Source organism: Bombus vancouverensis, chromosome 16, assembly GCF_051014615.1.
Source record: "Bombus vancouverensis nearcticus chromosome 16, iyBomVanc1_principal, whole genome shotgun sequence".
NCBI lineage: Eukaryota > Metazoa > Arthropoda > Insecta > Hymenoptera > Apidae > Bombus > Bombus vancouverensis.
In genome coordinates this window covers 6,571,610-6,587,265 of record NC_134926.1, presented here as the reverse complement: position 1 = coordinate 6,587,265, position 15,656 = coordinate 6,571,610, and the positions used below count along the sequence as shown (strand labels likewise).

Here is a 15,656-nt window from a genome sequence, read left to right as displayed (position 1 = left end):
TTATAAATTAACAATGAAAATCCGTTAATAATGAAAAAGAGAGCAGACTCACATGGTATTTTGAACTTCTTCGTGGCAGTCTGTATGCTGGAGCTCGGATTGAACGGGATGCCAACGCTTTTCGATTTTCCCGCTGTACTGGCGGTGATCGCACCAGTCTGTATTATCGAGATGCCAGTTTGCTCCATGTCTCACGAACTGGTCCACGTCAATCTGCCTGCCCGTTAAAAAATTCAACGTTCATTTCATCGATAGAACTGGTCGAGTTTAAAGGGAAGAAAAATAGGAATTCTTTCTTCGCGGCTATCTACGAGTAATTTTGTTTATTTTTACAAATGGGAAATAATTTGTCCCGGGAATTTGTCAATAGCCATCTCATCGAACTCAAAGAAACAATTAAGAGAAAGGAAGGACAAAATAGGAGATCTTCTTTCAGCAGTATCCATAAATGATTTTGTTCGTTTCTACAAAATAGGAGACATTTTAATCCGTAATTTCGTCAGTAGCCATTTCGTCGAATTGTTGGAAATAGAGCAACGAAAGAAGAAATATAAATTCTTTTTTCAGAAGTGTCTATGAATAATATCGTTCATTTCTACAAAATAGGGGACATTTTAATCCGTAATTTGTCAGTAGCCATTTCGTCGAATTGTTAGAAATAGAGCAACGAAAGAAGAAATAGAAATTCTTTTTTCAGAAGTGTCTATGAATAATATCGTTCATTTCTACAAAATAGGAGACATTTTAATCCGTAATTTGTCAGTGTACATTTCGTCGAATTGTTAGAGATAGAAAAACGAAAGAAGAAATAGGAATTCTTCTTTAAGAAGTATTCATCGACAATATCGTTCATTTCTACAAATGGGAAATATTTTGACTAGGAATTTGTCAGCAACCGTCTCGTCGAATTGCAAGGAATAAATAAAAGAAAAGTAAAAATAGAAATTCTTCTTTCCACTTGTAGTTTCGTTCGTTTCTACAAATGGAAGATATATTTTGTCGCGAAATTTCTCAGTGGCCGTCCCATCGAATTTCAAGAAACAATCAAGAGAAAGTGAGAGAAAAATAGGAATTATTTTTTCAAAAATAAATTTAATTCGTTTTTGTAAAGAGGAAGCATTTTGATACGTAATTTGTCAATAACGATCTCGATGAATAAATTTAAAGAAACAAGGGATGGAGGGGAAGGATAGAGAAATGGAAATTGTTTTTAAAAAGCATCCATGAATAATTCTATTTATTTCTATAAATAGGAAATATCTGGATGCGGAATTTGTCAGTAGCGACTGAAACACAATGGTAAACGCGTCGTTTTTCGATTTCGTTATCAGCGAGTTCGGAGACGCGTGTATAAGTGGGACGGGGTCGTAAATCGCGGCTGACAGAACTGTGAAAAACGCGAGAAATAAGGCGGACGGCTGTAAATCGTTGGGAAGCGGCGCTTTTCTCGCGTCGTAACATCGAATTGATAAAGAGACACAGGTACTGTACGTTTCCTGTTTTCGCAAACCCATTCACTCTACAAAAAATGAAAGTTTACTATACGTTTCAAAGATTACATCTACTATTTTTCATTGATTTCGTACTCACAAATTTCCTATTTATAAAGAAATTTGACGAAGAAAGCAATCTCAAAGGAAAGAGAATACCCAATTTTCTTTCCTCCTTCTTTTCCTCGTATCTGGAATTTTTATTGGATAAACGACAGTAGATATTTTGAAAACCTGGTACTATGGTGTTTGTATTTCACTTTTTTCCACCTCGTTTGATATATTATGCGATTGCTGTTCGTAGCTAATTTATTGGATTGGCAATTAAGCGATTGCGGATTTTATCATTATCACCTAGTTAGGTAAGTAATAAAGTAAAGTAAAGTAAAAAAATGCAAGTTTAGCAAGTAAACAAAAAATAGAAATTACCATTAAATAATTATGAATTTAATATTTTATAAAATTTAATATATATATATATATGTATGTATAATTTCTTAATTTATAAATATTATATTTATATAAATATTGTAGGTAAAGTAATTTTTTATATGAAAGAAAATAATGTTAGTAATTAAATACAGGTATATTAAATTAATAAAATTTGAATTATTTAAACCTAATTAGATGGTAATGACAAAATCCGCAATCACTTAGTTGCCAACGCAATATTATTTCCTATCGTCAGAAACAGACCGCAGCTGTACACTTTTGCATTTCCATTCTACCCGTATCTTTATGTTTGTCTGAACAGCGATCAAAAGAATTGAAGCTAAATACAAATTTACAATGCTCCATCTAGCAAATATCGCAGTACGTAGCCCGGATATTTGACATATCCTCGCGCGTTATGTGCATCTTGTGAATGTTCGTGTCGTTGAACTCTTCAAAAACTCAGAAATATTCGCGTAACAAATTGAAACGATATAACGTGCTGGATCGTTTGAATTTCAGCGTATCAATTAGTTGCGCTTTGGCTGGCTGAGTTTGCTTACCCGAACGTCACTGTTTGTATTTTCTTATTCGAATTACGCGAACGAAAAATAACAGGTTGCAAGGAAAGTCAACGAGTTCCTATTATTATGAACCGCGATTATATAAACTGTCCGCCGACAAGTTCAATTAAACGTAGTTCTGCCGTGTTCTAACGATAAAACTCGAAGAATTCTTTCGATGAAAGAAACTCGAAGAAAGTGGCAAAAGCTCGACGAAAAGACCGCCACTGCGTGTCGAGTTTACCGCCGCATTGTAACGATGACTTTGACGAAACGATAGAAAGTGCGGGTCGTATGATCGAAACAGAAAGCAATTAATTAGCAATCTACCGTACCAGTGACACTTTGACGACGCGGATAATTAAATTGCACAGGCCGAAATTCAGGTAGTCTAATTGATATCGAATTCTACCATTGTGCCAAGGCTAATTGACGTTAAAGGGCACGTTATCGTTGCGTTTCCATTAACCGGCTAATTATACCACGGCAGAAAGATAGAGTCTCGGTCACGCGTTATCGACAGATCGAAACTTGCCGTTCATGGTGTTAAACGGGAAAATTCGGATCGTTTCGCTTCGTCGTTTTACACGCAGCGGCTCGCCAAAGTATTTCAACGATTAACGTAGGAAGCTTCGAAGCTTCAAAAAAAAAGAAAAAAAGAAGAAAAAGGAAGAAAGACTCGCGAAGTTACGATTCTACGTAAGTCTTTCCGAATCTGCGTTGCGACTTTTTCCGAACATAAAATGTCGATAACGTTGTCCTGAAAGTTTCTTTCGTTTTGCGAGGAAACAATAGATGCATGAAGTATCTTTTGTTTTATATCGTTTTATTGGACTACGTACGATCCATTCTGTTCCAATAGAACAGAAATCGTTGTGCATCTGTTATTTTCTTATAAAATTAATTTCTCATAAAATTTCTTATAAAATGTTATAGTTATGTGTATAGATTAGATTGCCCTAAAAGTTTCTCTCGTTTTATGAGGAAACGATAGATGCGCAGTATCTTTAGTTTCATATTATTTCGTTGGATTACGTACGATCCATTCTGTTCCAGTAGAACAAAAATCGTCGTGCGTCTGTTATTTTCATACAAAAGGAAAGAAACTTTTGCCACGGTCTGATGTATACGAATTTTGCTATATGTTTGTCGTATTACATCATACGTGGTATATTTTTGTATAGAAGATGAAGGTAGTGAAACGTCTTAATCGCGTAGGGAGATCAATAAAAATTATTATCATTATTATGATTATTCAAATCAGGATACCGGTTAGATCATTTAAAGAGTAAAGTCCACTTCCATTCATAAAAATACGAATTTGCACGAACGTCTGCCAACTACATATTAATAAACCTCGACAAAAATTTTACTTTCCCCATCTTCGACACTCGTCGTACGTATAAGCTGGCTATACATGGTGTGCAGTAATTTTTGAATAAATTTGTGTCTGCAACTATTATATACATTTCCTGATTAAATTTCACCAATATTATTACGATAGTCGTATCTCGTTGCAATGTTAATGCAATTTCAATATGCATCCGTGTATATAATAATGGTATATTATAAATAATAATTTATAATATACCATTCATATAACATCATACGGTGTATAATACATTGAACAACCATAATTTACTCATCAAACATTTCTACACGTTGCAATATATTTTGCACAACGTACGTAACTTATTCATAAGAGGTGGAAAGTTTCCACAAATGTTCAACTGTTTGGCTACATTATCGTAGAATTGCATGCTCCGTGCAATCAAAATCAAGTGGAGCGATCGATAATCCTGATTTAATCCCCGGCCAAGGATCTCACGATAAGGATGTAATCTTTGTGTAGCGCGTTGTAAACATCGGAGTAGTTGGTAATCGAAAATTCCTATACGTACACACGTATCTGAAGTTTAACGTACAACCGTGACCAAACTATGGATTAATCGTCTTGGATATTCCTCTTTTAGCGATTTCAGGTGTTCTTGCTTCGAATTCCGATTAAAATACAAATAATTCTTCCTTTCTCCTCTCGTTTCAATTTAATTCTCGTATTTGCGAGATTTGATTCGTTCTATCGACTGGTTTAAATTTCGATTGAAATTTCTACGAGAACTTTTGCGTATTCAAGTCGAAGCTCGGGCTTCTACGTTTTATCTCGATTCGAATCGACGTTTCTACGTTTCGATCGAAATAAAAAAAAAAAAGGGAGGGGGAAATCTCCATATTTCGATGTAAACTCAAGTGCCCAATGTCAACGATCCACGCTTCGTAACGAAATCATTATCTTCCGTGCCCATCGAAATTCAAATTCAAATCTGCGAACTGTTAAAAATTTCTGAACGAGAATTTCGAACTTCCGCGTTTCACGGCTGGAAAAAATCATCGTGCAACGATCGTGATCGTAGGAAATCGTATAATACGAAAAGATAAGCAAAGTATGCGAAACGTAGTTTGGGAGCAAAAATAAGAGACAACGTAGTGGAAATAAATTCTTCATATTAATTCTAAATATTAATTTCAATTATTTAGTAAATAATCTACGTGCCACAAAATTGGGCAAAATTTGATTCTATGAAATTTCTTATTTCAATGAAAATCATTTAAAAACGAAAAATAATTTATCTGTTATTGCTAATTTGCAAGTTAAATTTTATTTCCCACTTGCATCTAATCGACGAACAAATGATAATCTATAAACGAATAATTTTTCCTCCTGTCTTATCTATTTCCATTTGTTTATTAATTTGATGGTTAATTAACCAGACCGCAGTTGACACTTGCTCATAAAACTACTCGCTTTCCGAACGAATTGTTCGCAAGTATATTTGATCTTGGTCTATTCATAGTAATCAACAGACGTGTTATTGACAATCCCAAATTCCAATACACAATACTCTCTCTCTCTCTCTCTCTCCCTCATTGAACTGTTACCTACGTGTAAAAATAGATTATTATCTTACGCATCGATAAGCAATAAATAAAAATAAATAGAAAGTAAACTGACATTCCAAAATAACACTTAATTTCATTGTTTCAAGTAACGCACTCGAGCTCGTCCAAATAACGGACAATCCTTCCCCTTCTTCGACTGACCTGCTCCATAACAAATCACTGTCCATTGAAACAACTGTCTACGTGTAAATTTCTTCAACAATAGCCTCAACATTGACTATAAAACTGCACGATAGCCAAGACCAGTATACGGCAAAAAATAGTAGCAGTTTGATGTTCAACTTGCTCGAAAATGAAAAATCTACCTCCACTAGCTGCTCTCGCTTAGACCTGTCCCGCTTATTTCTATCCCTCGCCTTTATACAGCGTACCGATTATTATTCTAATATTCACCGGACGAGATCGATTTTCTACCGAAATTCCACTCGTTCCATCAGCTTAATAGAAACGCGTGTATGGGAATAAAAATCCGCAGTCCGGTTCTGCATAAAGTGACTCACGCTGAGACGAAGATCGATCAGCTGTGCTCCACCTCGTGTTACGTTGCGAGCAGACAGAAGAGAGGAGCACGTGGTGTTTCTCGCGGTCACTCGGCCGAAGCTTGACAATATGACACCTGGACAAAAAGCGGCGGTTGGACTTGCGCGATTCGGCACAGCGTCGTAATGTCGCGTGGCTTCAACCAGACTGAATCGGCTCGCGACTCGCTTCTACCTCTATATGTAGAATCTCCTCCTCTGGCAGGCACTCTGGCTCCCGTTACTTCTGCCAAATCGATGCCAACCGACCGACATAGTTTCTCATCCTTTCGGACGGTACTCCCCTCGGACAATGCCATTCTTTCTCCGTAGCCAGCAAACGGATTCTGTGCCTTCTTTCGCGCGTCTTGCTCTTCCCGCGTGTTGATGAACGCGCGGCGTACTGCGAGCAAAGTTGGCGCGATTATTGCATTGGCAACTAAGTGATTAGTTGCCAACGCAAGAGTAGGTCAGCGATTTGTTTGTTTATTTATTCGTCGGTATAATCCAAGATGGTTCGTCGTTAATAAACGATAACGTTATCGATGATCAGGTTGTCCGAAAAGTGTCTTTCTTTCACAGACACGTAACCACGCATCTTCATACAAACGCGAAACCTAATCTATCGAACGTTGTGATCTTTATCTCGATAGAATAAAATGGATCATTCGTAATTCGATAAAATAGTAGAGAAATGTTGTGCATTCGTTATTTTCTTATACAACGAAAGAAACTTTTCGGACCACCTAATATGTTACTAGCGATCGCACGTTTTGCAAGATCAAACGTCAGGTTACGTGGAACGAAGCAGGTGCAGGCTGTTTAAGAAACGTTCGAGCCAAGTCTGTACAGGTTTGCAGGAAATTTGAAGTGGCAAGATTGGACGAAATATGGGAAATATGGTACTTGTAACGTTCGGTGGATGAAACAGATTTATACTCGGATACCATTTGGTTAGTTGGCTTTATAAAGATGGAAATTCGCAGAAAAATCCACAATCCAGGAACTGTTGATAATGATGAGACTTTGACAGGTAGACAGATACACTATTATATAATTGTGATTAATTGTCATTTCGCAGAGTTTTCTACGTTAATCGGATTAATACCGATAAAGCAATTAATTTTGTTTGATGTAAATCGATAAAAATTTGATAAGCTCAAGTTCTCTAGATTTCGAAGCTTCGATGATGGTTAAGTAACGTATATCTGGTTCTTGACATTCCTGTCTTGTTCTTATTAACGCGTTCCGCTTTATCGTTCGGACATTCCAGATCGCTTGTTCGGGGCAGATCTGGAACGTTGCGCCTGTTTCCTTTCTTCCTTTTTTTTTTTTAATTTTCAATTCGAAGATGCAATTGAACTGGAATTTTGACAACACGATAGAAATCTGGAGGATCAAAAATACGTTAACACTTTACCGACCGATAGCCGACTAATCGGATTTTTGTCGCCGACGTTTACCAACCGATAGCCTATTAATCGGCTTTTTGTTGCCGACAATCTTCCTCATTATTCAAGCAGTAATTTGTTATTTGGTACTAAAGTGCCTTGCTCAGTCGCGTCAGTTGCGTTGCTTTGTAAGCTGCCACGGTTTTATACCAATTTGAAAGATTTACCGTTCGCGATGAACGAAAAGAATGGTATTGGAGAATGTAAACCGAAACAGAGCCGGCGCCAGGGAGAATCCGCGCCTGAGCTGCCGGTTGGACGTGCGTATGCTGTTGAACCGCTAGGGGTCGGTAAAGCGTTAGGTTGAAGATTGTCGACTTTGTAAGCTTGGTGGGTTGAATAAAAATACTACAATAGAAGCTTAATTAGGTTAAGTCACTTTTCAATCGATTTTTCCAAAGATTAATTTCTAACGTTTATACGAATATATCGGAAAGAAGATTAATATTTTTATTAATATGTATTGACATTTTTATTATTATATGTTTCAATGATCGATGTTTAATATTTATGGAATACCTCTAAGAGATTAAATATCATCGAATTATTTAAAATATCGATAAAATCATGCTCTAACATTCCAACAAGCAAGAAATACCGTTTAACGAAATTTCGTTAATCGCAAGAATTCAGGGTTGAAGAGAGTTAGGAAACTTTTTAATAGATTCTATTTAAAACACGGACCGTGAAACTTTTATAGAAAACGTTCCCACATTATAAGTTCCGATAAGAACAGATAAAGAAAAGTTCACGAAAATAAAAGTTTAAACTTTGAATAGAACTTAATAAAATATAGATATAAACATTTTTCCATAGAAAATAACGGCGACGGATATTTCGCCCGTTGATATTAAAAGTTCTCGATTATTCCAATAAATATTAAATATTATTTAACGTACTACAACCATATTACATAATAACTGAAGTTGATATTCTGAATATGACATAATATTTATTTTTATAATACGTACGTAGATAATTCACAAGTTCAAAGCTTGTTTGTGTTTCTCTTTGAAATGAACAGTTAGAAAGGTAAGGACGTTACTCAATATATATACATCATATTCGTATATGTATGTCTGTATAGACGTATACATATACAGGGTGGTTGGTAACTGGTGGTAGAAGCGGAAAGGGGGTGATTCTACGCGAAAAAAGAAATCAAAAATATGGAATAAAAATTTTGTTTAATGTTCTTCTTTTAATTTTTCCATCGAGACAACGATCTACAGTGAGATCCGTTATAACGAGACGCGATAAAGTGCACGCGTACCGAGCCAAAATTCAAAGTCGATTTTCTCGAAAACAAAGCCTCGAACGAAAAATGTTTATTCTATATTTTCGACTTCTTTTTTCGCCTAGAATCACCCCCTTTCCGCTTGTACCACCAGTTACCAACCACCCTGTATAATGCAAAAGTGACTGATCTATTCATCAACGCTCACACCAAACCGCTGTACCTAGAAACATGAAATTTCAACGGTGTATTTTCTTTATTTTTTTTTTTTTTTATATAACGTAAATATGAGATGACAAAGTGTTTTTAGAAATACAAACCCTAAGGGGGTGAAAAGGGGTAAAATTTCTTTTACGGAATAATAGTTTTTCTGAAGTTTAAAGACGTGAAATTCAGCATACGAACTCTTCGTTCGAAACGAATCCTCGTGCGAGGTTGGAGAAGGGGAAAATGGATTTTTCCCCAAAAATAGTCGTATGAATGAATGAAGAAACACCTCATTGAAGATAAACTTTCGCTTCTACAATAACAAATCGTTTATGATTAGCCACGCTCTAGTATCATCGATAAATTTTCAAACTCGATTTTTTCGCAAACTTTAAACATAGCTATCGTATCGCTATCTTATCGTGTTATATCATATCAATTAACTGTTTTCTAGTAATTAGTATGTATCTATCTTAGTGTATGCTGTACTATGTCTACGTATGTCTACGTAGCTGTATTTTAAAAAATGTAACTATTTTTTTTACTTGAATGTTACTTGGCGATTAGAAAGATATATTTTGCTATAAAAATTTCCTTTCACGATTACAGCAGAAAAATATGATATTTTTATGATTTGCGAGCTTTTTAATTTTAATGTATCGTTGGAACGTCGGAGAAGTTAAGCTAAACTGTTTACTCAGAATCGTTTCCCTATAGATAGTGAAAACGTAATCCATCATAATCTCCTACTTTGATTTTCAATATAAAAAAGAAAAGATACGGCTTACCGTGTTTCCCCCCGCAATCTTCATTTTTCATTTTCACAAACGATAGATTTATAACAGAGCCTATCTACGCTCTAGAAAAAAAAGAAACATTCGATCGAGAGGATCAATCTTTGAAACGAACGATTATCACTGTAGCGTTGTCACTGATACAATGCTCTTCGTCTAACCGCCAAGATGCGACAGCGATGAATATTTAACGATAACAATTACGTCAGCGCTATTAACAAATTAATGAGACGCGAATTATGCGACAATAACATTGATAAATTGAACTTCATAGATCATAATATACGTAGCGTTAAATCACATAGCTTCTAGTCTTCCGTCTGTTTCTAGGATTTCTATGAAATTTAGCAGAAATTAGAAAATGAAAATTTGTTCATTAGAAATGTAGAGATTTTCAAGGAAGAAAGGTAAACTAATTTAACGCGCTATGAACTAGCAGTACTTTACCATTGTTGATTGAATTTTACGTGAATGTAGGAATTATTTATGCATACGCCTGTAAAATTGTTAGAAAATAATGAACCTAGGTACAACAAACGAATTATTTGTTTTATCAGTGCAACGAGGTTGAAGAATCCTGAATTATAAAATAATTGAGAATTCTAGAAAGAATAATAAAACTTATTAGAAATAATTAATAGAAATTATTGAAAATTATTGATACTATTGAAATTATTGATATTATTGAAAATTTTTGTTAACAAAAATTAGTGGAAATTGCCAGAGATAATGAAAATTATTAAAAATAATTGATGAAAATTATTGAGAACGATCAATTATTAAATTATTAACGCAATGAATGGAAAATTATTGAAAATGATCAATGGAAACTATTGAAAATAATTGGAGAAAATTACTGAAAATAGTAGAAATTAATATCTACAGATAGTTAATAGGAATTATTAAAAACGTTGTGATGGAAATTATTCACAACAGTCTCTACACATGCTACCTATCATAAGCATGATATTTCGTATAATTAATGAAACAAAGTTGAAAAATCTTGAACTTTACTGCTATGTATTCGGAGAATTTGCCGAGAAACGAATCGCATTTATCATGCTGCAATTTCAGAATGATACATACATAATGTCATACCTGTCCACTTAAATAATGATCGATCGATAGGGGAGCAGCTTTCGTTCGTGAAATTCTTCCACTCGATCGTCAGATTTACCGATCGTAAACACGCTTACTTAATTTTGCAACGATGCACGACAGCAATAGATACAGCTAAAAATAACGCGAGAGTATTTGGCAGCCAAAATAATTTTCTCTCTATTTCCAAATGTCTGATCGTAAACAAACGTCGAGTTATTAGGAGGCGAACGAATTTTCCTAATAACTCGTCAAAGACGAAAATTAGTCAGTTCGTTTTTACATTTTTCGAACCAGTTAACTGTTTTCGACGAGTATACTCGTCGCGAAGAGATGGCAATATTTTCCGTTATGACGAGCCCTGTGAGTAATAAAATTAAAATATGAAACAGTCGTTTCATTACAACTTAATTCTACATATATATACATGGTACATATATTTGCAATAAATTTCTTCTAACTTCTACATGTATTTTCGAGTTAGTTCGAAAAACGTCCTATTCGTATTCTCGTATTACAGTGCTAACAAAAATGTCCAAAAATGTTTAACAGCGCGCATAGTATATTCATTACAAATTTCCTCCCTGTATTTTTATATGGAATTTTGCAAGAAAATCTAATCTATACCATTGTTCTTCATTCGTGTCTCGTAATGCGAATTTCGAAACAGCAAAATACATTCTACATATATTTGCAGAAAATTTCTGCTAACTTCTGTGTATAATTTCCAATGAATTCATATAACGTGTAACGTGTTAATCTTGTTAAACCGGAGTCTATTGCAGCTCCAAATTTTCCCATTGTAATCGCGATATTCGTATATTCTCGTTACAGTGCTAGGAAAAATCTCCAAAAGTTTCATATAGTCAAATAGCGAGCATGATATATTGGGTTGGCAACTAAGTGGTTGCGGATATTATCAATACCACTTAATGACAAAATCCGCAATCGCTTAGTTGCCAAACCAATATATGCAGAATTTGAGTTATGATATATAAAAATATTGAAAAATATCCTAAATTGTTGGGTCGGCAACTAAGTGATTGCGGATTTTGTCATTAGGTGGTATTGATAAAATCCGCAACCACTTAGTTGCCAAGCCAATATATTCGCAAAGGAATGGTGCAGCAAGCGTTCGAGTAAAATAAGCACAGTAAATGTCTGTTTGAGCATAAATCGAGCAGGCAGCATTATCTCGACAGAATTTGATCCGCGACTTAATTCGCGATAACGTCGACGAACGGACATAAAAACTAAAGCTGCTAACTGTATAAATTACTTCTGGTATTTAGATCGTCGAGATTGCACTTATCCAGGTAGTACACACCGATACAATACCACGTTGACACTTGGCACTGACGGATTTACCTAGTGACGACCAATGATTAAATTAATCGCCATAGCAAATATATGACGCGAGGATTTAGCCGGACGGAAATGGCAAATTCCAGCAAATTGCCACGGACTTTAGAGATTATTTTACATCTGCGTTTGGATCTCCGATCGAAGGAATCCTGGGCGTTTCGCATGTCAAATCTCCGCTTCTGCGAATAGAAACTCGAGAGCGTGTGATAGCTTGTGTGAACCTTTGTGATCGATAGACGACTCAAGATGGAAACAGAAAACAAAGGATCGGAGGGGAACAAAGGAAAGGCAAATTTGTTCGAATAATTGAAATAATTGGAATTCCCTGAATTCATCGTCCAAACAACGGTGTTGTATTTCATGTTTTCCTGTTGCATGCACGTGCTGCAGGATGTGAGAGGTGGAAGATGGACGTGATGATTACGAAGAATCGTTCGCGATTAGGATGGCACGAGGATGGAAAATTTTGAAATCGTGGAAATTTTCAGAAATCATCTGCTTGTACGTTTAAACTGCGAAGATTTCTCTGCAGAAATTTACTAACATGCAAATTTTAGAACCGCCTCCCTTGTCCGAATTAATTGCGAGAAAAAAGCTGTTTGCACGATGCTGAAAACTCGACGAGAATATTATTTTCTTATTCGAATTATTCCAATCTATGTACGTACAGTGTTGTTGATTGACAAAGATAATCATGCGCCTATTTTAATTCAACGAACGAGTCGGAAATTTGACGATGATCGTTGTCAAAGACCATCGGAATCGTGCGCCAAACGGGACCAGGAAGATAGGAAACACGATATCAATGACATTCCTGGCTAATTCGTGGTCGACGATGAGGCAACGTTAGGCTAACCGACCGCGGTTTGCATAACATTTTCGCAGTCGATTCAGGTCGACGACTCGAACGAGGAAGAGACGAAAACGTTCTCTCATTTCACAGCTACGGAATTTCTAGGTAACTCGGCGAAGACGAGTAAATAGCTTTCCCTTTTTTGATATTTATGTAACGTACCCTTCTTCGACCTTTGAATTGCCATGTGAACGTGGAAATTACATTTTCAATTTTTCAATGTTATCTTCTTTCTTTATTATTGTTCTGTATACAGGGCGGTTGGTAACTGGTGGTACAAGCGAAAAGGGGGTGATTCTGCGCGAAAAAAGAAGTCGAAAATATAGAATAAAAATTTTTCGTTCGAGGCTTTGTTTTCGAGAAAATCGACTTTGAATTTTGGCTCGGTACGCGTACACTTTATCGCGTCTCGTTATAACAGATCTGTAGATCGTTGTCTCGATTGACGTTATTTTTTTAAATTTTTAAATTTTTAAATTTTTAAATTTTTAAATTTTTAAATTTTTAAATTTTTAAATTTTTAAATTTTTAAATTTTTAAATTTTTAAATTTTTAAATTTTTAAATTTTTAAATTTTTAAATTTTTAAATTTTTATTCTATATTTTCGACTTCTTTTTCCGCGTAGAATCACCCCCTTTCCGCTTGTACCACCAGTTACCAACCACCCTGTATATTTGCAAACGGCTGCAAACGTTGGTGAAATTTTTAGACATCATGGAAATTTTTGATATTTCTGTCCCATAGATACCTTTCTTCGACTCTTTGAAATATGAAATTCGTCGTATAAACTTCTCGAATACTAAGTATACTGATTTAATTAGGCAAACATAAACTTATTTTTTAAGCAAACAGGATAGATTTCAATCGGAACTCGATAATGAAAATACGTTGATTTTTACTGCAGATTTTTATACGAATTTGTATTGTATCCTCATGAGCGCACGTATGAAATTTAAATAGGAATTCATTCTGCCTATTATAAAATCCATATTATATAAACATCTTGTGTGGATTTTTGCATCACGAAATGTGCATAAAAGTCTTTCATAAATGCGTAAAAATCCGCAGTAAAATAGTCGATACTTTGCCTGTTTTATATATTTTTTACGTTAAATTAAATTCCCCATAAACGAATAAAAATCCACGGTATATCGGTGGCAATATCGCAGCAGGTCGTGCAGTATTTAACCTGCATCTATAAAACATATGGAATTCGATTGAAACTGAGTCAACATCGTGTTCAACTTATACGCTGATATTCGCTTAAAGGAATTCACATCTATCTGACCAGTGAATTTTAAATTTGGCTAAACGATTCGTATCTTGAAATCTATCTGACTCCCAGTCCCATTTAACCATTTAATTACCACTCTGTTATACTTTACTATTATTACTATTTTTTGTATTCTTCTGTTAAATTAAATGTCCCATAAATGAATAAAAATCCGCGGTAAGGTGTTCGCTATGTCGCAGGAGGTCATGGCGACTATTTGTCCCGGCTCTGTGAAGCATCTGGGACTAGACGAGATCTCGGGTGACCTACTGCTCCTTTCCTGACGACGCCACGATTACACAGCGGACACATTATTTATCCGGCTCTCCTTTTGTCGTCGATGCTTTTCGTTCGTGCTTTCTCACCCGTTATACTTCCCAGGCTTCTTCACAGACTTCTGCCCCATCGGTTTCATCGATCACGCGTTGCTCCTCATCTCGCTGGGAACATTCTTTTTTCTCCATCACTCGTCGATCAGCCGTGATCCAGGTGATCCGAAGACTCAAAAGTATTAGGATAGGCAACGCCATCCGAAGCGTACACTTGATTACGTTCGAACCTACTTTTGGCGGTGTCACAGATCTTTTCGACGCTGTCATAAATATCACGAACCTGCCTAACCGTGCAACCACCGTTATGAAGAATCCTCAGATCTGAAACGATCAAGGTCCTAGTAATATCGGATACAATGAAAGCTTCTTTATGGAATACGTAACATATGTAGTTGTTAGGTTTCGTATAATTATTTCTGTTCCTATTTACCAGCGTTAAGCTGTCACAGACAGTTCGACTGAGCCGCGTTTTCATAGGTCAAACTGTTACTCGCGCAGACATGGTCGGAACCGTACGATGAGGTCTCGTAGCTATAACATCGATCCATAACTTTGCAAGGACCCTTTGAAGCTACTGTTACATCTAAAATAATATTACATTCATTTTAACGTTTTACAATTTCAGTTGCACCGCAAACCTAGTCGAAACCTAACCAGGACAAGCTCATCCTACCATCTGGGTGAACGTTCTTTTTTTCTCGATCACCTATCGATCAGTCGTGATCTAGGCGATCTATCGGAGGATATTTTCTCCGATAAATCGTCAGAGGAAACTATTCCACGAGGATAGAAAGATGTAAGATCGGTGTCTGTTTCATGGGACAAATTCCTTTCCCTTTTTGCTCTGGTCTTTAGCTCTTGGCTCTTGGCTTCCGGCTATCCGAGACTTCCGATACCCGTTTCCCAATCAGGTTTTGTCTTCTCGATCGCCTGGCATCCAGGAAGTCGACGTGGCTCTGAGTTACTTCGCGTAATCGGTTCTATAATCGTTCGTTTCCTGGCTCTCAGTCCTTTCTAAGCAGAAATCTCCGCGCTTACGAAAGATTAGCGCGCAACCACGATTAATTACTATGTTTAGTACAAA

General features: G+C 35.9%; 1 protein-coding gene and 1 long non-coding RNA gene across 10 annotated transcripts in view; one reads left to right on the top strand and one right to left on the bottom strand.

Moving 5' to 3' along the window:
• Positions 1-9,780, bottom strand: part of LOC117154656 (aquaporin AQPcic-like) — a 30,195-nt gene extending 20,415 nt beyond the window's left edge. Inside the window, exons 1-3 of one of the 3 annotated variants that reach the window (XM_033329830.2) lie at positions 6,158-6,687; positions 5,944-6,059; positions 53-217 (exon numbers count right to left, since the gene is read on the bottom strand). In XM_033329830.2, coding sequence (XP_033185721.1) covers positions 53-188 — 136 coding nt within the window. In that variant the 5' untranslated portion in view covers positions 189-217; positions 5,944-6,059; positions 6,158-6,687. The other 2 variants (XM_076625403.1, XM_033329831.2) reach the window with 2 other exon arrangements.
• Positions 1-15,656, top strand: part of LOC117154658 (uncharacterized) — a 78,456-nt gene that overhangs the window by 55,078 nt on the left and 7,722 nt on the right. The window lies entirely within an intron of this gene.